The following is a 26,832-nucleotide window of genomic DNA, read 5'->3' on the forward strand; positions in this document are numbered from 1 at the left end:
AGGGCTTTGCCTATGTTGATTGTCCTTGCGGCCTGTTTTCCCCAAAGTTATCAGCTGAGGGAAGGGGCTTTCATCTTGTAGGCCAGCTACCATGTTTTGGCCAGTGGTCTAGATCAGTGAGTTTTTTGAGAGGTTTGTGAATCTGTGAAGGATCATCCATTGATCAGTGAGATCTCAGCAAACAACCATGAGCTGTAATTGGCTGGGTGCCTCAAAGTCTGCAAACAGATGCTCAAGATTTAAGGCTCATGTGAAGGGCTGATCTTATGCTTATGCTTATCTTCTACTTATGCTCTTGTGCATGGAGGTCCTATACCACACTCAAATGTTTTAAATAAATAAGAGTCCTCAGAGTCCTAGTCCACATTTATAGGCCATGTTATATACAAGACTGCAAGTAGCCTCCCTTATAAAAGAGAGTTTGGCGAGCTAGGTGTTTAGTGAAATCTCTATGCCATTTTTATACAGTGAAAAGAACTTTTTGGAAGCACAGGTGGAAAGCACATCATGTGCAGTGGCAAATCCTGGCAGTGTTACAATACACCAAAGAATATTGTGCAAATAAATATTCAGTGTCTCATGCCTACCAAGTTTTACTGGCTATAATAACATTACTTTGACAGGCTTTCCTTACACAAAGCAGGTTTCATCCAAAATGCCAAGGAAAGCAAAAGTCAAGTAACCAGAAGCGTCTGTTTTTGAGTCTCACCTCCTCTGCTTTTCTTGAATGAGTGTAAACACCTATTAAAGAGGAATAAATAGGCTGACATTGGATCATTCCCCATTTACTGTCTCTTGTCTCTGCTGTATGTGTGTTGGTTTTGGAAAGATTTGATACCTTCTCTATATTTATGTTCTTTTTTCCTCCAAAGACTCTCCTTTTGACTTTACTCTGTGAAACTGCAACCCCTTGATAAAGAATTTGACATTGCTCATGCTCAGTAAGAGTCAATAAGAAGTACCTTTTATCCCTTAGGCCTGGATTGCTATTAGCATTGTGATGCAGGTCATGTAACAATACATGACCAGGACAGCTACAGTTGTCAGGGGAACAGGGAGTGATACTTCACCCCATACATATTCGGTCTCTTATCATCATCTCAAAAGAATGCCTCCTCACATATCAGTCTATCAGTGCCAGGTTCCTCTCTCTCTTTGTTTGAAAAGCTTCTCCCGTACCTCCCTTACAGGAAAAAAAATGTTTTGCTGACATTTGCATGGAAGTGGTTTGTGGTGTTTTTTCCCCACATGCATTTTCACATATTTATTTGTTTGTTTTTTATATCACATGAAAAAAAATGTGTAAAAATGTCATTTTACCTGCATGTTTTAAATTAAAATCCTTTCTGTAAGGGTTCTCTTGAAAGTCTGTTCTACCTATAGCTTATACATGAGATTATAATTATCATTAGACTATATGGCCAAAACTACATGGACACCTGCCATCTCACCCATATGTATTTGTTGGACATCCCATTCCAGATTTAATCACCCTTTCTTACAGAGACATTCTATACAGTTGTGTTCTTCCAACTTGTTCTTTCGGGGTTTGAATGGACAGACAGAGTCATTCTAATACACTGATAAGTGACTGAACTTTCACTGTCAAAAAAGATTAAAGCCATGTCTTCACTACCACACTAACTCCAGTCTCCACTTTCATCCTTACAATTTAAAAGTCTGTGAATAATCTCAAGAAGGTCTTTAATTTGACCCCTTTTCCTAGACTTTTCCTAGACTTTCGGATCACACAAGTTAAAAAGCCAAATGGACCAGCCAAATGTCATTTGGTCCCCAACACACACACACGCACAACGCGCGTGCCCACACACGTAGTAAATTGCCACAGGAACCAATCGCTCCAGCTCTCTCTGTGGCGTAAGCAACGTGGGCGTGGCCACGACGACTAGGTGTGTAATTATTCATAAACCTGCGGTCTAACCCATTGGGCTGCGCAGACTCATCCCTCCTCGCTTCAATCCGCCTGTGCGCTAAATCGACAGACGTTCACTGGAGTAAACGTCTCAGAGAGGACGAGTGCAAAAAAACAAACCGCTACCTAGGCTCTGTGTCTGATTGAACTATGATAGCAGATTGTCAGCTCATTTAGTAGACGCGCTCAGGCAATAGGGAATCGTACACTAACGATAGAGACTCGTAGCTCTGTATTGTTGTTGTTGTTGTTTTTTAATCCCGGGATAAACTTCGTCATGACGTCGCGCGAGGACACACAGGAGCAGAGTCGGCGCTTCTGCGTCTTGTCGTGGGAGCAGGTGCAGCGTTTGGACTCCATCCTCGGGGAAAGTGTTCCCATCCACGGCCGCGGCAATTTCCCAACCCTCTCCATTTCCCCACGCCAGATCGTGCAGGTAGCACGCACACACACGCACGCACACGCACGCACGCACTGCATACGTTTACACTACACTTTATTTTCCACACTTCAAACTTCTGAAGTATCTACTGCACAGTACACAGTTGCACTCTTACCACTCATGAAGCTGGAGATTGTCCTACACTCAATATTTAACAAATGTATACATTTAATCTGACAATTATGAGCTTGTGCTGGTCCTTACAAATGAGTCTGCTTTATTTAACAAATAAAATTTATTAAACAAATAAAACAGAAAAAAACCATGCAGCTTAAAAAATACAACTAAATGAGACTTTTGGTTCCTGAGGTTAAGGTTAGGGTTAGATTTAGGTGCAGGCATAGCAGTAATTTGTGTGTGTGTGTGTGTGTGTGTGTGTGTGTGTGTGTGTGTTTTATTGCTGCTATTTTTGTGAGGATCAAAAACTACCACAATTTAAGCAAAACAAGTATATGGGGATACAAACCCATTTCATTTGATGTTGAAAAGCCTTATTTTCACATGTAGAACACAAAGTGCATTAAGCAAAATGATTCATTTTAAATTCCACAGTGGAATTTTGACAACCGAGATGTTTCATGTTTTCACATTGATCTTTCAGATTGCATTAAAATTGTAAAAAAATAAAAAAAATAAATAAAATAAAAGGGCATCTGATTCCTTTATATCAAAATAATATACAATAAATCAGAGAAATCTTGCCTTTTACAGGATTAGGCTTTATTGTTCTTGGGCACGTTTCAGCACAATCACTTTCTTCCTTAATAGATTTACCACCTGTGATTCCCAGGGCGCAGCTCCAGAAGCTACTGTTTGCATTCTCTCTTATAAAAAGGACATGTTTATGCAAGAGACCCAAGCTTTCTTCAGAGCTGAAACTTCCACTTGGGATGTTTAAATACTCAAGTAACCTAGTAGTGCCCTTCCTCATTTCCCCAGTGAAGCAAAGTTTAGGTATAGTTATATTTTTACATATAGGTTTCCCCTTCCCAAATATTTTGAACTGACAAGTTGAATATCAAAATGATTTAGGTCTTTTTCTTCTGAGTGAAGTAACACGCTGAGATCCAGAGCAAATCTTTCTTTAAATATTTCAATGTACTACAAAGGCCTCATGAGGCATAGTTTATAAACGGAACAAACATTCTTATTCACATGGATCTTTTTCTTTTTGACATCTCAAATACAAGAAAGCCTAATTTCCATGATTAACACATTAAACGAAGAAAAAAATATATAGAGGCCTATGGGCTATTTACTCAATAGAGTTAAAAGGTTTGAAAAATATCCCTGTCTGTACAAACAAGGCATGTTTTATGTACTAGCATCTGCATGAAGCATTATTGGATATTCTCAGTGAGGCTTTTCCTTCCTTTCTCTTAAGTTTATGGAAACCTGCACATGGAACATGGACCAGTTCCATTATGAATGAAAGGTGGTAATTTCCAAGGTACTCTGCTTTCAGTGGCTTAATTTGAGAGTTCTAGTACACAGAAGTCAATTTTGCCAACAGTCATTACTGATAATTTTAACTTGGATTGAGTTTTATAGGCCCTTTTTTAAATCCAAGTCTAATGCCTGCAATTAGACCACTTTACACATTTTACAAACATTTTATAACTGGTGAAGAATGGGGACATTTTTTTATACAGACTAGCAAGAGGTACTCCTCCCCTTCAGATGCACTGTGTCCTAACCAGGGATGGAAATTACATGTACCCTTGTTACAGGTTCACTGTAATTGTAATTTTCTGAGTAGGACTAAATCACAGTACTTTTACGTATAGTTGAGTTTCCCAAAAGTAAATTATACAACTTTACTACATTTATTCTTCAGCCCTGTTACAGAGTGATAATAATGCATTTATCTACAGAAGACTGTAGGCCAGTTAAAAGACTGCATGTCAATTTTCAAGACCCAATCAAAATAAAGCACTTTCCTGCTGAACGTCTACATTTCGGACGTCAAATACTCAGCAGCAGAATGTCTGCGACAGGGGATACAAATGAGCATCCCTGGCCCAATGTATCAGATATCTTCAGTGTTAAATGCTTAAGAAAACTAACGTTAATGATCTGCAAATTATGCGAGCCAATTTCCGTGGAGATTTCAGCATTTCACAGCTCAACATCCAACCTGCGGAAACATGTACAGGTAAGCCATTAGCTAGCTGAGTGAGCTAGCTATTTAAACTTACAATGTCACTTTGATGTTCGGTAGCAATGGCCTGTTGTGTTAAATATATCTAAAATGGTGCTCCAGGCTGTAGGAATCCCACCGGCATTTTGAATTAAGAAAAAAAAGATCAGAATAGACAATAGAAAATTTTCAGATTAGTAAAGTAGTAGTACTTTTACTCATCAGTGTGTTTTGTACTCTTTCCATCACTTGTCCTAACATGAACACACACACACACACAAATTCCTTTACAGTCTTTCCTCTACAGGAACTTTTCATTACAGTGCACACACATTTGTCTTACTACTCTTCTGAAGACCTTCCGTTCATAAAATTATCAATGCAGCTGATTAATGCTATGCCTAAAGCTAAACCTAATCTGAAGTTAAACCTCAGTAAACTTAGTAAAAGGAAACCTTTTGGATCTTTCAGTTTTTGTAATACAAGCTTCAGGTTTTGTAAAAACCTTAATTTGTTGGGACTAGCTTAATGTCCCACCAAGGTCAACATTGTCAGATTTTCCTATCCTTGTTGTTACCGTGTGACCTGTGTTTCACTGAGGCTAATCATTTTCAGTATGTGGAATTGGCTCCAAAGCTTTTGGATTGTCTCTTACTTTTAAATTGTGGAATCAACTCTTTTTTGGATGAACTCCCAGCACCTTTAACAGCAGGATGGCGTCTTGATGACTTCACATAATGTATATTAAAATATATATTGTGTAAAAATTCAACAGTGTATTATTTATAAACGGCCCAGTACTGCTACTAACAGACTTTGCCTTGTGTTTTCCTTCATCACTGCTGTGCTTCCAAGCCATGTGAGGTCAGCTTTTCCCATTTCCATATAACTTTGTTTGTACAGATTTTATAACATTCTCCACCATAGTCCATGTGTTTTTAGTCTAAATGAAGTAACATATTTTGTACTTCATAGCATAGACCAGCTAATAGATCAGATTTGTTTCAAACTATTTTTATTCTCAAATTTGATGAACTTGTTGATTAGTTGTCACAGCCCTAGATCATACTGTACATTGGCTGGCTAATATTTGCCAATAGGCTACTAGGACCTCATGCTTCTAGTGTGATTGGTTCATGCTTCTGATATAATATTGTCCTTCTCCTCCTCCTCATCCCAGGGACCACATACAGGTACATTGTCAAGATTATGTGTTTTTCATACAAACATGTTCCTTACTTTGCATATCAATGGTATGGTTGATGGAAACTGGGCCTGAATGCTAGATAGCCAGGCCCCCCTTTAATGACTCTTGTCATGAGATGACTCATGAGATGAGGCCATTTTGAAGTAGATATCTGGAAGTGTGATCTGAAAGTCTTGGAGATGGCATGAAGGGATCAAATCCCAAAAGACCCTCTTGAGATTAATTGAAGCCAGGTGGAATTTTAAATTGTAAGGATGAAAATGGATACTCAAGTTAGTATGGTAGTGAAGTGTAGTCTTTTTTGACTGTGAAAGTTAAATCAATTATCAGTGTATTAGAATGACTCTGTCTGTCCATATAAACCCCACAAGGACAGCAAGGCTGATAAGGTCTGGCTTCCATAAGCCCATAGATTGGAGGATTGCCTGACTCAAGAGTGTGAGAGAGGCAGTTCTGTAGTTGAAGGAGTAACACAACCTGATTTCTACAAGAGATGTGTGTTCAGTGACACCATCTGGGTAGCAAAAGGGGCTCATGAAATGATGTTGAGGAGGAAGTAGAGTAGACTTGGCCACAGGAAGTAGAAGTGAGACTTTATAGTGCTTCTGTAACAGTTGTCCCAGAGAGGTCCTAGAGTAGACAGTGCCTTAACCCCTTGTGAGCAAGACTGAGGTGACAGAGGCAAGGACAAACTGCCTTTGATGTGGAAGAAATGGGGGGAGGGGGGCATTCTCCTCGGCCTGGCACTGTCTGAACAATTAAGCTAGCTTACTAGGGGTAAATGGGTAGCAATGATAAAATTTTAGTTGTGCCTGGGATCACTAACACATTGTCTGCTGGTGTGACTTTTACAATTGAGAGTAGCTGTAGTGTGATATGTATGCTTGACTTCTTTCTTATGTGGGATCTGTAAGAGCGAATGGCAGTAGCTCATAGTGCAAGTTGAAAGAGGAGGTGGAGTTCCCAGTTGTGACATTGGAGTGAACAAGGGAGGGATGAATAGAGAAATGTGGTTGGAATGAATGTGGGAGGTAGTTGAGATAAGTCAAGAGGGTCCGGTTGAATGAGGGCTTCAAGAGTAGAGAGATCTGAACCTGGAAGTCGCCTTCTTCAAAGTGGCGATGTTGCTAAGCTGGCTGAGGCCGTGCCATTGCATCCTTATCCCCCAGTGGTGTGTCATTCAAGTGATATCATCTTTCTGAAACATGCTGATAGACGGCTAGAGTTGTTTACCTTTTATGGAGTCTAGGTAGAGCGAAAATGTTGATCTAAAACTTTATGCGGTGGTCGATTTGGAAATACAGGGAGAACAGTACTGCAATAAGGATGCCTTGGAGCTGCCACATATTGAGAGCAAGACTGCTTGACATAGTGTGCAGAGTTGGGAAAGAGTGGTACTTGTTTCAGGTTCACCAAATATCTTCAGTTAACAAATGGTGAACGCTGGAAAAATATATACTTTACAAACCATGCAAAGTATATATTGTAAAATTTGTATCTCATAAGTAGTCACCATCTTCAAAAAACAGCTAAAGACCCACCTCTTCCGTGTACACCTAACCAACCCATAAAATAAATAAATAAAATAAAATAAATAAATAAATAGATAAATATACTCTGGCACTTACACCTCAAAGATGAAGAAAGTGTGGGACACAGACTCTTTGTTCTAGCAGGCGAACTCAGCCAGCATGATCTAGGATATATGATATAGGATATAAAAGGCCTACAGAATCATCAGAAGACATTTAGAGCTTGTCTACATGAAGTACAGTAGATATTGAGTTCTTTTTTAGGACCGGGATTAGGTATAGCTTAGATAAATTTTTATATTGAAAAATAAATCATATGGAAAGTTTCAAGAAAGTTTCAAGAAAGTCTGACATTGTCACTAATCTGATATTGTATTATGCATATAAAGAAATTTAAATGCATTTGACTATTTGGAAGTTGCAAGGTAGCAAGCTCAGTGTTACCTAGCATGGCTACAGTTCAGTCAAAAGTCCTTTTACACTCTCAACTGGAGAAAATGACAGATAACATGAAATATGGGTATATTTTTTTAATCTCACTTTTTGATGTCTCTCCAGTCCAGTTTAAATCTCACCATTGCAAAACAACCTAATCATCTGGCCATGGCTATACGCTGGAATGCTTAGATAATTATGAAAATGTTCTACTCAGAGTTGAACAGTTTAACCTTACAGATATGCCTAAGTGATTTTTCTGTGTAATGATACCCATGACAATAATTATTTCTTTGTGATTGCCATGGCAAGTTAATCATCAAGTTTTTACACAGCCTAATTTAAAAATTATCATGAGAAAACATTGGCGTTCAAAACAACTAAAGGTTAAACAACAAAAATACCATAACCTCACATAATGAATTAATAGTTTAACAATATGCACACAGTGCATACTGGGTAATTGTCTCCCTCCACTATGCCTTTGAGTAGATGTATAGTAGTGGGCATCTCTGGTTGGTGAGAGGGGTATGTTCGAGGGTATGCGGCATAGGACGCTCTTTTTCGTGGTGATACAAGCGTAGTTTGTGGTAGAATAGTGCAGTTTGATTTCATCTACTTGCAGTCTGTTCTCATTTATTTGCTGTCCATTGTTTTTGTTTGATCTCCTGTGTGAATGTTGCACAGTGTCCTGAAGGAACCACATTTTGTTCCTCACTCATAACACTGTGGTGAGAAGGAATGACAAATAGCTCATTCTGAACTTTAAACTTTGAGTTTGCAGCTTAGCATAATCATGTGGTTAGTTTGGCTGAGCGCAAAACAATTTAATTGTTCTTTGTTATTATACAAATTATTTATTTGGGGTGACGTTCAAAATTTGCTGAATAAATATTATACAGCTTTTATAAAGTGTCTTTTAGTCACGTATGAACATCTATTTTAAATATTGTTTAAATTCATACCAGCTGAGGCAAAAATGTACACTCGTCTGTTTTTATGTGTACTGTACATTACATAAACTTCACAGAAACATAAGCTAAATAGAAATCCATCTAAATCTGTACTAAAGTTACAAAATAATATTTCTGTATAAAAAGAACACATTTATGAACATAATAGTCACCAATATCAATGTTGTTAGAATACCAAGAACATTACCATTCATTTTCATTTCTTTTGGTGCTTTTTCAAAACTCTCAAAAGAAGTTCTCAGCATCATTGAAAGATTGAATAGCTAAGTTCACCTATGTGTATACTGAAAGTGTGATTTATAAAATGTTATTTTGCTGTTAAAGATGGTGTGAAGTGGATTATCTAATTAAAGTTCTTGGGCATGGAGTTGTAATTGTCTTGAAATTTGTATAAAAAGGCTTTTGCAAAAGATAAAATATTTAACCGATTAAATAACGTTTGCTTCTAATGCGATAAGAAATAACTAATATGCTATATAGTAACCCATGAGGCGAAGTCATTAATTAAAAAAGTCTTATTTGAAATCGATCTTACATTCAACAAGGCCATCTTTACGTTGGTTAGTTCCGTAGATGATCAGTGATGTCAGTGATGCCGCCGTGCCGCAACTCATCCTCTGTGAAGGAGCACGATTTGAAACTCTTTTTGTATATATAGGTTGCCGAAGTTTACCTCGGTTTGTGAGCTTGATTTGAGAAAAACTCGATCTGGTACAAATCTGCATGCCATAGCCAGATGCTATGGCCAGACGGGTACGAGGCACGAAGGTGTTCATTCAGATGTATTAAAACAGAAGAATAATCCATCCTTAGAGATGTAGGTGAGAGAGGTAGCAGAGATAGATTTCAGTGGCTCAGAATGATTGCGAAGAGCTCTCCTTAATTGCACCAAGGTGCCGCTTCACTTACCGTGTCTTCTCGCCTGTCTCCTTCTGTGCAAAGAACAGCCTGCACTGTAAAACCGGATAAGGTCATTCAACTCAAAAAATTTGAGGAAACTAATTACCTCAAAATTTTTAAGTTGATAAATCAATTTCTTTAAGCCAAATACACTTAAATATAACAAGTTTGAGTTAAATTTTTGTTATATTTAAGTGTATTTGGCTTAAAGAAATTGATTTATCAACTTAAAAATTTTGAGGTAATTAGTTTCCTCAAATTTTTTGAGTTAAATGAGCTATCCGGTTTTACAGTGTGGAACTCAACAAATATCCAATGGAAGCCGAGATAGGAATGGAGGATTAGAAGATCTGCGTTCTCGTTCATCGTAACCCTCACGGCAGTAATCTACAGCCAAGGTACGAATGTTAAGAAGAAATTGACGATCATATGTAATTAAAGATGTAACTTTATGTGCTGACAGGCACATAAAAACACAGTAACAGACAAAAACAGCTAAATAAACGGCGCAAACACAGAATGACGGCCTGTCGACAAACACACTGGCGCCATCTTGGTTATGCTGGGCTGACTAAAGCTTAGTAACAAAAGCATTTATTCTCTAATATTTTACTCGGCATAATAACTGTAATATAGTCATTTCATTATGCAAAATATAGATAACATGGATTAAATGTCTTTTCGATTCAAGGCAGAATTCTTGAATGATTTTATGTGTGTCACAATTGACAAACAGCCAATCACACATTAAAAGTAGAAATGTACAAATATCATATCATTCACCCAACTGGTGTTGTCATATCCATTAGAGATTAGATTTATTAGATGATGATTTTCCAAAATATTACAGATATGATAGAGTATATGTTATGACATGTAGTGAGTAAAAAGTTTAGATTTGTCTAGTGAAATGTAGTAAACAAATTGGAAGAATAACTCAATTATAAATGTGTGAAAACTGTATTAAGTACTGTAATTAAGTAAATCTGCTACTCTAACTTGAACCAGGGTGAAATGTGTGCTTGTAGATTTCACACAGAGACTAAGAGAAAAAGCACAAGAGAGGAAAAAGCTGCCGGGGCTTTTAAACCAAGACAAGCTGTGACTTGTCATACCCTGAGGATAATCTGCATGCTTTTAGAGAACTGAATCGCTTCACATGAAAAGTTATATGGCTCTCATATGTGTCAAATCAGGGAGGTATGTTTGTCTGTGAGAACAGTGTGTGGAAGAGAAAGTGAATATTTTGCTGCCCCAACTGTCTACGTGTAACATGGAAGACTGGTGAATGACTCAGTTTTCCACCACTCTGACTAATTATCTAGACTGTGGAAGAATTCAGTGGTAAGATCTTCACTGTGCATTATGGATATACTTACTTATACATAATACATTTAACACTGTTCATATTTTTATTGTCTTAGTATTACAAAGAAAGTATTCATGCATGGAAAACACAGGCTGCATTTACTGTACATTGCCAACCAACATTCTAATCTGAAACATTTGATCACATCATTTGATGTTATGTTCTTGTTGTTTCTGAAGTTACTGTCATTGTTATGTGATGGTAAACTAGGCCAAGAATCTACCAAGATATTTCTCGGGACATTGCAGAACGAGGACATGTCAGTCTATGCTTCACTGCTAACTTAAAGGCAAAATACAAAGAAGCTAAAGAGCTCTTTGTAAGCTAGCTACATGGGCTTACCAACTCCAGTAATAAAACCCTTGTTATGAGTTAAAACACATTGCCATGGGTAAACATGCAAATGTCTGCTGACCATTTAGATTTATAAAAATAAACCTCGTATGCTCAGTGGCAAGTAGAATTTAGAATTATGACCAAGAGCAAGAGAGCAGTAGGACCAAAGTATAGCTTATGCCCTGAGATAATTATGGACATGGATTGCACAATATAGTCCCAATATTGTATTTTGGATTGTTTCTAGCTAGAAATCACTAGTTTTCTGAAATCGGCAAAATGCACACTGAGCATAAAAACAAGCTTGTGTGATCACTATGTGATGACATGCCCTGTAACTGCTGTGCTGTGATGATCCACCATGGATGGGGTAAAGTCAGGCTGACAAACGCATGAAAACAAATGGGTTGCCCTCAGTATTTGTATATTTACACAGTGTATGTATTTATATATTAGTTGTCCTGATGAAATCACATTTACATCTAGAAGTATACATGTTTCTTTCTGCATCTCTTTCTGTTTCTGTTCCTTTTGTCTTGTTTTCTGTAGGTGGTAAGGGCCAGACTGGGGGATCGAGGTGTGGCAGTCCGTGATGTGAAGCTTAATGGTTCTGCTGCAAGCTACGTCCTTTACAAGGACACAGGCTTAGGCTACAAGGACCTGGATCTGATCTTTGGCCTAAGTTTGAGTGATGACAGGACGTTTGATGTGGTAAAGGAAGTGGTTCTGGCCAGCCTGCTGGACTTCCTGCCAGCTGGAGTGAACCACGAGCGCCTCAGCGCCCTTGCCCTCAAAGAGGCATATGTGCAGAAGCTGGTTAAAGTGCGCACTGACACAGATTGCTGGAGCCTCATCTCTCTTTCCAACAATACAGGCAAGAATGTAGAGTTAAAGTTTGTTGACAAACTTCGGCGCCAGTTTGAGTTCAGCGTTGACTCGTTTCAAATCGGTCTTGACTCGCTGCTGCTGTTTGACCGGTGCTCTGAGGCACCCATGTCTGAGAGCTTTCACCCAACTGTGCTTGGCGAGAGCATGTACGGTGACTTTGAGGAAGCTCTGGAACACCTGCGGTCCAAGACTATTGCTACACACAGTCCTGAGGAGATCCGTGGCGGTGGTTTGCTGAAATACTGCCACCTGCTGGTGCGTGGATTCCGGCCAGCGTCAGAGGAGCACATGAAAACGCTACAACGCTACATGTGCTCGCGCTTCTTCATTGACTTCCCAGATGTGGGTGAGCAACGACGAAAACTTGAGGCATACCTTCAGAACCACTTTACTGGCATGGAACACAAACGCTACAAGTGCCTGGTGACTTTACGGAATGTTGTAGATGAAAGCACCGTATGCCTAATGGGTCATGAGCGGCGACAGACCCTGGCACTCATCTCGGCACTGGCGCTGCGCACGCTCACCGAACAAAATGCCATCCCCGCTCTCTCTAACGTTACCTGCTACTACCAACCGGCACCGTATGTTCATGACGGGAACTTTAGCAATTACTACGTGGCTCATGTGCACTCTCCTGCAAATATTTATCGGACATGGCTACCCTGCAGCTGAGTCACAAGAACAGGCAGATGGCGAGATGATGAAAAAGATGGCTTCAAAATGCATTCCATTTCTTAGCAGTTTGTAAGAGTATATCCCTTTCCATACACATCATTCTTTGTTGATGAGAAGAAGAAGAAAAAAAGCAAAAAATAATTGTGATTATATCTTTTCTTTTAACTAATGTTTTGTGTACTGTCACCCACCTCCACCAAAATACTGAACACTGCTGTAACTGTAAAACTTGTTTGAGCCATTCTGTGTTGTTGTTAACTGTACAAGTTGAGATTTTATGAAAACATATGTGTAAAAACAATGAGGAAAGTGAGAGGAAGAAAATTTTGAAGCAGTTCGCTACCTTGCTTTTTCAGATGTAATTCATTTTGTGGATATACAAGACATGTATATAGTTTTTTGTGTATGTATATATAATAAATGTTTATAACTTTAAAAAAAAACCCAACAACCTCCCAACCATTCAGCAGAAGAAAAGAAATCTGACAAGATTTTAAAAGAGTGTGCAGAAGGCTAATGTTCAGGTCTGACTGTGGTTTTCAAACTTCCTTCTTATTTGAGCTTGTGACAACCAAAGATTTTATTTTTTAAGCTCCCTGTATTGAATTGTTATATCTGTGATTCAAAGTGCCTGAAACTGACTACAAAACATGAAAGTATGCATCAGTTTCATCCTTTGGGATATTGTAAATTGTATTTGTATTTTTCAGCATCAGGGCATTTTCTTATTAAATCAAATAAAAACAGAATTGAAATGTTTACCGTTTTTAGTGTATTTTTATTGTTGTAGATATTTTCTATATGTGCATTTAGGTGACCTTTTCTTTAATAATTATCTCAATCCATCCATCTTTCCCCTTCTTTTTCTTCATCTCTGTCTTTCTGATGAGCAGCGGTGGAATTGGTTCATATACACTCCCCTCTGAAAGTATTGGAACAGCAAAGCCAATTGTATTATTTTCACTGTACACTGAAGACATTTGGGTTTGAGATCAAAATATGAATATGAGATGATAATTAAGTAAATTAAATTAAACAACACTTAATATTTGGAGATATATATGAGCAATATTATGTTTACTTCTTGGGTCTATTGTTGGCTTTTTGTTCTAAATGCACGTTTCAAGGCATCTGGTGCACAATATACTGCTTCGAAGAATATTGTGTCAATGAGTGATGTGGAAACATCTACTCTCACTGGAATTGTAATTAACATCGACAGCCAAAACAACTGATAGAAATAGCACAGCTTGCCATGGAAAACTGATTAAAACAGGCATATTTCTCACAGATTTCCCACTTGTGTTCATTTGAGAGGCCTGTCATTTGTGTCATGGTTAAGACAGATATGCGTATGCAGCACGGAACCAAAATACTAAACCAAAAAAATGTACTAAATAGCACTTGCTATTCCATTACAAATGATAGCTTTTTTCATATGGGAAAATAGGTTCAGAAAGTAAACAGTGACTAGTCTACAATAAGGAAAAAGAGCACCCTCTTGAGATGCATGCTATAGTGGAAACCAAATGGAAAGCCATCTGGGCTGGTGAGTAGAACTGTTTCCACACACACGTCTGCTCAGTACCGAGAAAAAGGGAAAAAACATCCCACTGAAGAATGATTTTGGTCTTTGGATTCCCGCTTAGTAAAACATTAATTCATACATACACACAAACTTTATGCTTCTGATGAGTCATTTCTATTGCCCTTGACTCCCAGCACAGAGGCTTGTAATTTCATTTCTTAGCATTTTTGTCATACGAGTCATATTGCTTGGACAGAGGTCTAGTATGTGCCACTGTGTGTACTGCTCTGCAAACAAAGTCCATTTAAATTCATGTTTGCTTGTGTGGAAAGCCTTACCTTTTCTCTTGGCTAAGAATAACTACTCCAGTTATGCTTCCCAGATGTACACTGCAAGTAGGACAATGAATAAACTATTCCTGGTGACACTTTGCACGCTCTTGACATGTTCTCGACTAGCTTTATGAGGGAGTATATAATTTATAAGCATTTATTACATTTTCTTTAATACAATGAAACTAACATTCAATAAAATATGTCCAAAATTTATCTGGTAGTGTAACAAGACTGCACTTACTCATTTCTTGCTCTCAAGTTTGCAAGCATCTTCAAGTTTGCTAGTGGTTATGAATGGAAGTAAATATACACAGTATATTATAAACATAAACGTCTACAGAATTAGCAGGTTCAACTAATTACACTAAGTCAATCCTTTTAATATTGTTAATATTGTTTTGTTGATTAACAAAATCCTGATGTCTTTTTGAATAGTTTATATGCTTGTTTGCAAGCACATCACTTTTTGACCATTTCACTACCCTTATCTCATCCCACTCTAAGATGTTTTACAAAGGTTAGAAACATTTATGTTAATAAATGCATTGAAAATCAGACAACCAAAGAAGACAAAATTGCCAGAGGGAATTCCAGTACTGAATTCAGAAACATTCCCAAAATATGAACTGAAGCGCTTTTTGTATTGAAAATGTCATGAAATGGGAAGCTTATTCATAAAACCAGATGCTATTGAACTGATTAGGTAGGAGAACACACACACACACACACACACACACACACACACACACACACACACACACACACACACACACACACACACACACATACAGTGCATCCAGAAAGTATTCACAGCGCTTCACTTTTTCCACAATTTGTTATGTTACAGCCTTATTCCAAAATGGATTAAATTCATTATTTTCCTCAAAATTCTACAAACAATACCCCATAATGACAACATGAAAGAAGTTTGTTTGAAATCTTTGCAAATTTATTAAAAATAAAAAGCAAAAAAGCACATGTACATAAGTATTCACAGCCTATATATATAAGGGCACATGGTGGCTCTGGTGGAACCATGGTGGAACAGGGTTCGAGTCCCGCTGTTGCCATGTGTGTGCGGAGTTCGCATGTTCTCCCCGTGCTGCGGGGGTTTCCTCTGGGTACTCCGGTTTCCTCCCCCAGTCCAAAGACATGCAGGGTAGGCTGATTGGCATGTCCAAAGTGTCCGTAGTGTATGAATGAGTGTGTGTGTGATTGTGCCCTGCGATGGACTGGCACCCTGTCCAAGGTGTACCCTGCCTTGTGCCCGATGCTCCCTGGGATAGGCTCCAGGCTCCCCGTGACCCTGAAAAGGAGTAAGCGGTAGAAAATGGATGGATGGATGGATCAGATTACATTACTTTCATATTGTGATACTTGGATTACATTACTGAATTTTTTTTTTTTATGAAGTCATTTGTAACTGTAATGGAATACATTTTTAAAGTAACCCTCCCAACCCTGAGAGTTGAGAGAGAGAGAGAGAGAGAGAGAGAGAGAGAGGTCGGGGATCTGTGTAACAATGCCAGCAATGATCCCTCTTAACTGTTGCACACAATAGGAAGGGGATTTTTACAATCCTAATCTTTTTATTTTTTTGGGGCTGCACTTTGTAGACACACTGCTCGCTTAGCTTTGTTCCAGTAGTTAGACAGTGTCAAATAATTTTTTATTTATAAACAGATACACTTTACATGGATAATACAATGTGATTCTGATACATTCTTGTTTAACGGGGCTCTTTGAATCACAATGTTAACAACTGTAGCATTTTTGCATGGAGCATGTGCATAACAATGTCATAAGCTTTGTAGTTCCCTTGAACCCAATCTGGGATCATATGACGGCCCAACCTTGCTTAGATGTACTTGAGATGTACTGTTAGTTATTGATATTAAAAGTCATTATTAATATTAATGCTTGTTCACTCTAGATATTTCTGAACTATATATTTCTGTCTTTATGTTTACTTATTTCCATAGGCCCATTGCATTCTTTTCCCAACCAGTATTCAGTACTGGACATATCCGTTTAGTTGTACTTGGTTTACATCTGTGAAGATATGATTGGTCCAGCACATGCTATTGTTATGGATATAATGATATCCATTACTAGCAGATTCTCCTGGCATATGAATCAGACTATATGTCTCTTTAGAGCAGCCACCAGAATTTTTCAGCATTTCAGCAAACCCATGAGGCAGTAACTGTATTTTGATCACAGTGCATTTTGGATGTGAATAGGCAGTATATGAATACTGTATTGTAAATAAAACCCATATAATCACTACCTTTGCAGAATCACTAAATATTTTATATTTCAGTATTTTATAACCTTGTGAAGCTGAAATGTCATACAAGGGCATTATGCGATTATAAATCTTTAGGGTCAGGATATGCTGAGTCAGACCTGTCTTCAGGCTCTAGTAATGTCTCCTGGAGGTTCTCTGCATTAGGTTTACCCAATATAATACCTCCTGCTACCAACCCCACATCAAGAATACAGAGAGAGAGTGGAGCACTCACACCCTGAATCAGTTTGGGCTAAGTGAGCAACAAACAAATTTAGATGTTGTGAAATGTGTAGATTTTGTCACTGCTGTATTTTAATTGAGAATTATACTATGCATACTAGTGATTCTAGAATCACACCCTATGTGTGGATATATAAACCACTTAGTTAAAGGTTCAGGAAATCTGGCACTTAATTGCTTATGCTAAAGAGAGCCATTACAAAAGTGTACATGCCTTGGTGTGAGCATATTACTTTCAAACTCTCCCTTTTGCTGTATGAATTGTTAACCAGAAGATGTATGTACTTTCTACATAAGCAGAAGCACTATGTATATATTATCATTGCATAACCTTAAGCATTGCATAAATGGTGACAAAATGAGGATGTTTTCTGTGTTCCTCTTTTTTTAATAATAAATGTCATTCTCTGCTAAAATGTTCACTCTCTTCTGAATCTCTATCACTCTGTCACTTCCTCTATTTCTGAATATAAAGATCCCTTTTTAATGTTTTAAAATGCTCGTTACTTATTTAGCTGTGGTTCTATGAACTCTGTATAAAACATCCAGGGCTGGTGAAAATCACCTGGATACTTTCTTGTTTTAAAGGGATTGGTTGTAAAGCCCATCAGATTAGGTGTAAAGGGAACCACTCATGTATTTCTGCCATGACAGAACAGATGGTCTGAGGATTGGATGGCCACCATCCAGTTTAAATAGCGCAATATGGCAATTTTGGGGCACAGCAATGAATGTCCTTCAGATTTGTCCTCATTTAACACTGCAAATTCAAACTGAATTGGGTGATAGGACTTTGGGCAGGACTGCTGGGTTCAACCACAAGGTCACCGCAGAGTCCACCAACACATGCAAGGCAAGCTTACAGCCAGGAGATGCAGTTCTTAAGGAACTTCAGCACATCATGCTAAGCAGTTAGGGAAATATGGTAGATAGACACCTCATCCCTTTCAGAAAGTCTGTAATAAGTTTATGAGCCCCAGAGAGATGGCATCCATGGTGCAGTGGTGTCCTGCAATAGCTGCTAGAGATCTTCTTCGAGAAGAAGCCACCAGGGTTTTCTGATCACCAGCAAAAGCAGTAGTGAAAACCAAGTTATTGCCAGTTCTTTTGAGCTGAGTAGAGAAGGAAAAGTGTGAGGTCAGTTAAGGGCTAGTGCATCCTGTCCAGCTGTCTGGCTATCAACACACAATCAACAACATGTTGACTTGGCATTGCCTTTGCCAAACCATTCACAGGTCTGGAATAACAGTTCTCGGTGCAGACACCACACCTATTGGCATGCACACTACCTTAACGGAGCAGATGGGTCCACCTGAGGAGATTCCATTCAAAATGGAGAAATGTGCTTGACCGTTTACTGCCCTAATGGTTGCTGTAACTGACAACGTCTGCACAAAACAACATGTTCCAACATATGGTGATGTCTCAGGCCTGGTAGGAAGAACATGAGGGCCAGATGGACTGCCGTCAATTACAGCTGTTCGATGTGATCTTAGGCCATAAGACCACATGCCCACGTGTCCCTGTGGCACCAAATTGCTTCCCAGTCTGTAATGAAGTCTCTATGGTGACTACCTCTCTGCACTGGGGTACCACATTCAAGCACACTGCTTCAGTTAGATAACCCTTGCATCTCAAGCAAGTTAGAGCTCTTAGATATGTTTTTGGGTAGAGAGGAAAAACTACACAGTGCAGTTTCATAAAGGACCTAGTGAACAGTGAGTGATAGCTAATAAGGCTAACAATGCTAAACAGGGAAGGCTAGCTCAAAGCTATAAGGTGCCACAGAGTTTCATAGCATTCTCCAATAAAAGCATGCCTTGAAAGTATAAAAATACATTCTATGAAATCTGTAACTCCAACTAGCTTCAATAAAGTGCCAAGCAGATAACACATATAGTGTATATGTGGTTACGGAATGTGTAAGAGGTGAGAAGAAAAAAAGATAACTGTGTGCTGGTATAAATGAGCTAGCAGGGCTAATCCCCCTTTCTTTTAAAGATAAAACGACATCAGTATAGGGTTTCATTTTTGTAATCCACAAAAGACTTTTATAGAACCAAGAACAACGTCACCACCAATGGTCATAAGAAAAAATACACAGAATGATGAAGAAGAATGAAGGAGACTCGGTCAGGCTAATTCTAACAAGCCCACTGCAGTAGGATGATCCAGCCTATCAGAGACATTCATGTTAGGTGATTACAGGTGAAACACTTCCTATATTTGATATTTGGAGGAAACAGCATTAACACGGTAGGGCATTAGGGACCAGAAACAATTTGTTTATAATTAAATTACACATGCCTTAATGTGTAGGTGTGTCTGTGTATACTACTTTGCTCCAATATCCATATTATGCCACAGATGAGACCTTATAGTTTCAATGTTAGAATTTAGCCCTCCCAGCTAATATCAGCTGTCACTGGGTGCAGGACATCTTACTCTAAATACTGTCATTTGTGTTTGGAGACAATTGATGCCTAGGAGGATCACAAAAGGGAAAATGGATATTAAGTCACAAGGTCTGATTGAATGATACTCATTTCTAAAGAGCTGCTTCCATAGTGAAGGCATTACACCTGTGTGTCACTTAATAGAGGTTGAGAACGGATGCAAGTGCAGATAAGGGCTTTATTAGAGTAGAGACAGGCAGACAAATCCAAAACGTGAGACAATAGCATGGTCAAGAACATGCAATAGGTCAGGCGATCTGCACATGGGCATAAACGAGGCAAAACTAGAATCAAATAATGAGGACGATAACAGGATCAAAACTATGGCACAGAAACAAAGAATATTGGCTTGGTATTTGGGAAAACTCATGCAATACTTTGTCCTGAACATTTGGTATTTAAACACACAAGGGGTTTAAATACCAAACGTAATAAAGGGTGCACACAAAACAGTTGAGACAAATGATGACACATAAGGGAACAACCAATGACAATTCAGAGGCAGAGACAGGACAGAAATCATAACAAATGCACATGTCAAAAGTAAAGAAAGTCAATGTCACTGAAACCCGAAAGCACGCGCTTCAAGATTCAGAGTGCGCTCTCTGCTACAGCGCTAGCGTGAGGGGAAGTCCTTAAACCTTACCAGTTGGCTTCCTGTTTCCTCTCTTCATTGATTTCGCTTTAGTCATATAGTTTCACTGATATGTTTGCAATATTTCTTATGTAACAAACTGCTGCCAAAGGGTCTCCACTGCGTTTAACGGTTCCCATTACAGATACACATAATCACTTTCCTGCTCCTCACTCCCTCATCCAGGTTCAACCCATCCTTCTTCTTCTTCACCTCTTCTGAAATGGTCAAATATGTGCTCTTCCTGGGCACAGGTGAGTTTGTGGAGTGTGTTACTGATGGCAGTGGGCCTGCACAGAGGCTCCTCAGATGGTAGAGTGTTTGGTTTAGCAATGGGTGGCTGCCCTGAGCTCGCTGGTCCATTGACTTGTTCTCCTTCTCAGGGCATGCTGGCTCCCGGATCCTCACACACTGCACTTATTCCAGCACACATAGGAGTTTTGGTTATTGAAATATGTTCTCAAAGCAGAACTTGACTGATCGCCTAACTAACCTGATCATGATATTTTCTGCCCTGAGAACAGAAAGTCAATGAGTAAAACCCATATTGTGTATACAGACAGGATAGAGTTAAGATTTTATTTCAGCGATGGCAGGAATGCTAGGCTCTGGTTCCTCTCTGGGGGAAAAAGGTATTTGGATCTCAGTCAAGGCAATCATAATCAAATCTGCCATTTTACGCCCCTAGAGCCCTCTCCATATGCTACTGTGCCTATTTCCCTTCCTCTTACTCCTATAAAGGATAGATTATTGGGGTGCAATAAAGAACAGTTGGTGCATTGGCAGTCCTCTATTTGGCTACTCCAGGTCCAAGTCCTGTCCCCACAGGCTGACTCTCACATGCTGGACATCAGCTCTTATTCTGGATGCAATGAATGTACTACAGACTTTTAGCTTTTTCTGTTTTAACTTACCTAATATATACTGTGAATGCAGCATATTTATAGAAGAGCTAAAGAGCAAATTCAGTATAGAAAAAGAATATTCAATTTAATTCAATTCACTTTGACTAGTGCTTTTAACAATATACACTGTCATAAAGCAGCTTTTCAGGAATTTGGATTTAGATATACAGTCGCGCTTGAAAGTTTGTGTTTGAAATGTTCTATATTTCTGCATAAATGTGACCTAAAACATCATCAGATATTCACACAAGTCCTAAAACTAAACAAAGAGAATACAATTAAACAAATGAGACAAACATATTATATTTGGTCATTTATTTATTAAGGAAAATGTCCCAATATTATGTATCTGTGAGTGGCAAAAGTATGTGAACCTCTAGGATTAATTTGAAGGTGAAGTTAGGTCAGGTGTTTACAATCAAAGGGATGACAATCAGGTGTGAGTGAGTGTCCTGTTTTATTTAAAGTACAGGGATCTCTCAAAGTCTTATCTTCACAACTCATGTTTGTGGAAGTGTATCATGGCACAAACAAAGGAGATTTCCGAGGACTTCAGAAAAAGAGTTCTTGATGCTCATCAGGCTGGAAATGGTTACAAAACCATCTCTAAAGAGTTTTGACTCCAACAATCAAAAGTCAGACAGAGAGTGTACAAATGGAGGAAATTCAAGACCATTGTTACCCTCCCCAGGAGTGGAGGAAGACGTGTAATAGTATGCGAGGTCACAAAGGAGCCAGGGTTAATTCTAAGCAACTAAGGGCCTCTCTCACATTGACTAATGTTAATGTTAATGAGGCCACCATTAGGAGAACACTGCAAGGAGAAAGTCACTGCTCTCCATAAAGAACATTGCTGCCCCTCTGCAGTTTGCTAACAGTCACATGGACAAGCCAGAAGACTATTGGAAAAATGTTTTGTGGACGGATGAGGCCAAATTAGAATTTTTGGTTTAAATGAGAAGCGTTATGTTTGGAGAAAGGAAAACACTGCAGTACAGCATAAGAATCTTATCCTGTCTGTGAAACATGGTGGTGGTAGTATCATGGTTTGAGCCTATTTTGCTGCACCTGGGCCAGGACTGCTTGCCATCATTGATTGAACAATTAATTCTGAATTATACCAGTGAATTCTAATGAAAAATGTCAGGACATCTGTTCATGAACTGAATCTCAAGAGAAAATGGATCATGCATCAAAACAATGACCCTAAGAATAAAGTTAATGTTTTGAAATGGCCTTTTGGAAAGTCAAAGTCCTGGCCTTAATCCAAAGGAAGGACCTGGAGCAAGCAGTTCATGTATCCCACAGTTGAAGTGGTTCTGTACTGAGGAATGGGCTAAAATTCTTCCAAACTGATGTGCAGGACTGATCAACAGTTACTGGAAACATTTAATTGCAGTTATTGCTGCACAATGTAATATTGGATCATTTTCCTCAATAAATAAATGTCCAAGTGTAATATTCTTGTCTCATTTATTTAATTGGGTTCTCTTTATCTACTTTTAGGACTTGTGTGAAAATCTGATGATGTTTTAGATCATATTTATGCAGAAATACAGATAATTCACAAACTTTCAAGCACCACTGTAGATCCCAAATGAGCAAGCTAAGGGTGACAGTGGCAAGGAAAAACTCCCCAAGACAACAGAGGCAAGAAACCCTGGGTTGAAACACACTAAAAAAGTAACACGTTCTTTTTTTGGGGGTCACACTGGATAGTCGGATTTTAAAATACATTTGTGTACAGAAAAGACCAAAAGTACTAAAAGGATACACAATGTTCAGTGGAAACATTTCATAAATAGGAGTCATAAATATAATCACAGCTGCCATTCTTATAAAATGCAAGTCCCTGTGGTATCCAGATATGATTATCCACTGAAGCAGGAAAAGTGAGTCATATGTGCAGAAGAGGCAGAAGGAACAGGATCGATCAGACAGGTCAGGAAGGGGAAAGGAGCCATAGCAGGAGAATTGTGTCATTATCTGGCACCGGCATTCACTAACACCAGGAGTGCATGTACAGCTTGACAGAGAGAATATATTATTATGAGTGATAGGAATACGTATGTCTGAATTCATTTTAAATAATCATTGCACTGTACATTGTCGATTCACTATTTTGTGAATGTTTGTACATATGTATAACGTTTGTACATTGTACACTGAACTTTTAATTCCATATTAATATTACACCAGATAAACGGCATGCACATGACCATGGGTGGTTCCAACACTGTTACCTTTGTGTTGTTTATGTGAATGATTTCTAAGTGTGGAGTGATTTTAGTTGAAAATCAATGTACATTGTTGGTAATGGGACTCCATGCTAAGAAGTGGCAATAAGATAAGATGTGTTTGAGATTATACAAGATGTGTTTGAGATTATACGTATTTGGTCATCAAACCCAGTGACCCTGCATTGTGAAAGACTCAGCAAAAGAGACTATACAAATCTGAATTTAAGGAAGGAAAATTTGCCTCATGATGTGTAGTTTTCAGCTTCTTGCAATACTAGTTGGGCAAATCATTGCACTGTAATCATCCAAATCGATGGGCAAACAACGTGATCCAAATCATCCAATACATCCAAATCGATGGGCAAATAACGTGGTCTCAAAACAGACCCTCGTCTATTTTGGGACCACGTTCTTTGCCCATCGATTTGGATTCATCTTCCTGCCTCTCTTTAATAAAAAGCTGAAACTGCACTTGCATCCATCTGTTTATTCATTACATGAAAACAAGTGAAAATATCTCAAATATAGTCAAATATATGTAGTATTTCCTGTTATATGATTACAATAAACCAAATATTCGATTATTAAACCTATTTCATTAAAAAAACAAACTAATTTCAAGCTTGATCTAATAGATAATAGTGGCAGATCATTTCTAAAAAGAAGCAAAATTAGGCCTATCTACCAACAGAATACAAAAATGTAAAGACTGAAATTGGTTAAATAAATATCTGAAAATAGGTTTAATAATCTTTTGTTTGGTTTATTGTGATCTTATAATTGAAATACTAGATAAATTGGACTATATTAAAGATATGTCCACTTGCAAGATGTCATTTTGCTGCAGTTTAGGATGTCATGTGCACTCTTATTGAAGTGCACACTCTGCATACTATCCTAAATGATTTCTCTGTGCACTTTGTAAGAAGAAAAAAAGGAAGAAGAAAAAGAGATGTGTGCCATGTGATGAAACAAAAGAATAAAGCTAAGTCAGCTAAGTGTGAATTGCTGATTACGGTGCTCTTCCATTGAAATAGACCATTTGTTCAAGAACTTCAAAACTAAAAATCAGATCCACTGTGACAAAGATAAAAGGGTTAATGAAGATGATAATGAAAATCTATTATTTTCCTCTGGTCTATTATTTTAGCCAATAAATCAAATCTGTAATAAAAACTGTATTATATCCAGTGCCACTGTCTGACAATTTGTTGTAACCAAAGGCATATCCAGTGAATTTATATGAACTTGGTCATTCAGGTGGTCAAATAAAGTAATTTCCCAAAACAGGAAAAAACAGGGATAATCTATGGGGTAATCATTCAAGCACTGCAAAAACAAAACATATTAGCAAGTGAAAATATATTATTTCTTATTATGAGATGCATTTAAGACAAATATAATATTATTCAGTATGTTTTTATATGCTCTTACAGTAAGCAATTGAAACATTACATTTTCTTATTCTATTTCACAAGTAATTTTGTTTCTTTCCAGAAATAAATGCCTAAAATTAGCAAGACTATCTTCCAATAGAAGAAAACTATTTCAAGCTTAGAATTAGTAGAAATGTCTAGAAAAAGGTTTAATAATCATATATTTGGTTTCCTCTAATACTACATAAATAATTTCACTTGCTAAGATACCATTTTTTTGCAGTGTAAGAACCCATATCTATACAAAGAAGCAATGAATTAACTTATTTTTCTGAGAGTGTACAACAGGAGAGCATTTATGAGACCATTTTTTTCAGACTTACATGTATTAACATTTGTATTCTTATCAAGCAAAAAAGGGGAAAAATCTATATTTACATTTTAATTAGTAACACAGTGAATGAAAAGTGTTTAGGACTTCATTATGGCTTACAAGGCAATAATGTGATGTTAAGAAAATTTAAAGTAGTGAGAAATCTAATGTATAACATTCTGAATATAAAAATTGTTTGACTATAAAAGAAATTCCCATTTTGTAATAAACCAGTTCTGTTAAAGGCCAACGTTCAGATTAGAGTTGCTATTGCGAATTTCCAGAGTTGGAGAACATCTTTATGTTTAACTTATTTCTGAATAAATGAAATGAATAAAAATGTTACGGAATGATAAATTCTTATAGTTTATCATAGTTGTAAAAGGTAGGAAAAGAATAATGTTTAAAGAGGCAAATAAGTAGCAGGAGCAAATCAAGAGTCAATGCAGACTAGTTTCAGCATTTCTTATTTTCATGGCTTTTGGAGGAAAATGGCATGCCTTTTTATAGCACAATGACTGGGTGGGGTCACTGAGTCCATGTGGCTGACAGAATTTACTTTGTGTGGCGTCCATCCAGTCCAGAGAAAAGGAGTAGGAAGAAGAGAGAGAGAGTGGGAGAGAAGAACCTTCATAGTAATTTGCTACTGATCGGCAGACAGTACTTCCTAATCTTGTCACATTTTAAGTGAAATAGGTCTGCTCAAATAGGAAGCCAGAAATGTTAGGAATGAATGTATCTCCTCACACAGTTCTGAAAAAGGTTGGCTTCAGGAAATAACTGAGTGATAACAAAATGAAACGTATTGAACGCAGAACAACAAAACCCTAAAACACAGACTCTAAGTCCCAATGTCCTAACTATGTCAAACACTAAACAAAGGACAGACTGTGTATGTGTGTGTATGTGTGCATGCAAGTGTTTGTATGGGTATTTGGATATATGCATCACAAAGCAGACAGGTTTATGAGTAACCTGTCATGCTAACAGTCTGCATGCCTTCAAAATCCTAACAGCTTGTTGTGAGTCAGTGCTGTTCATCATCCAGCCTTAAGGTGCACGCTGACTGGCTGAGGCACGGATGTTGTGATGAGATGTTAATAATGCCCCATCAACATTGATGACATTATTGAGTAATGATTATTTATCTGTTTCTTTCTTTCTTTATTTTTATAGTAAACTACAATCATGATATGCCCCCAAGTATGCATGCTCTTGTTACTTGGAAGTATGAAGGTAGACACCTATGTGAGCATCCACTCCTGATATTAGAATTATAAACCAGGTGTGTGTGTGTCCGTGTACACGTGTCTACTTGGTGGACTTGGTCAGAAGAGTGTAGAGGACATTAATGAATATTTGCCCTGAGCTTATGATGTGCATGTCTCACTTTACTAAGTGCCAAACTATGGAGTAATTTCTGTCATGGTACAGGCTTGAGCCCTGTGTGTTTCCCTATTTTTCCTTTCCCCAGTTTACAGTTTTTTCTCTCTCTGTTGTTTCTGTTTGCGTGTGCTTCATTAGACTCACCTGCTTCTCATCTACTCACCTCATCAGCAATGTATATAAACCCCGGTTCTGCAGACACTCCTTGCCAGATGGTTCCAGCTTTCAGTGT

At 38.1% G+C, this 26,832-nt stretch overlaps 1 protein-coding gene across 1 annotated transcript; it reads left to right on the forward strand.

The window, feature by feature from the left end:
- The first annotated feature begins 1,930 nt into the window (after positions 1-1,930).
- tent5bb (terminal nucleotidyltransferase 5Bb) lies at positions 1,931-26,614 on the forward strand. The gene is made up of 2 exons (XM_053638134.1): positions 1,931-2,369; positions 11,818-26,614. Exons 1-2 carry the CDS (start codon positions 2,211-2,213, stop codon positions 12,829-12,831), a joined length of 1,173 nt encoding a protein of 390 aa, XP_053494109.1. The 5' UTR covers positions 1,931-2,210; the 3' UTR covers positions 12,832-26,614.
- Positions 26,615-26,832: the final 218 nt, after the last annotated feature.

The sequence above is a fragment of the Ictalurus furcatus genome, chromosome 12, assembly GCF_023375685.1.
Source record: "Ictalurus furcatus strain D&B chromosome 12, Billie_1.0, whole genome shotgun sequence".
NCBI lineage: Eukaryota > Metazoa > Chordata > Actinopteri > Siluriformes > Ictaluridae > Ictalurus > Ictalurus furcatus.

Coding starts and splice junctions, on each gene's coding strand:
- tent5bb (XM_053638134.1), top strand. CDS start 2,211: ATGACGTCGCGCGAGGACACACAGGAGCAGAGTCGGCGCTTCTGCGTC. Junction 2,370..11,817: donor CCCCACGCCAGATCGTGCAG/GTAGCACGCACA, acceptor TGTTTTCTGTAG/GTGGTAAGGGCCAGACTGGG.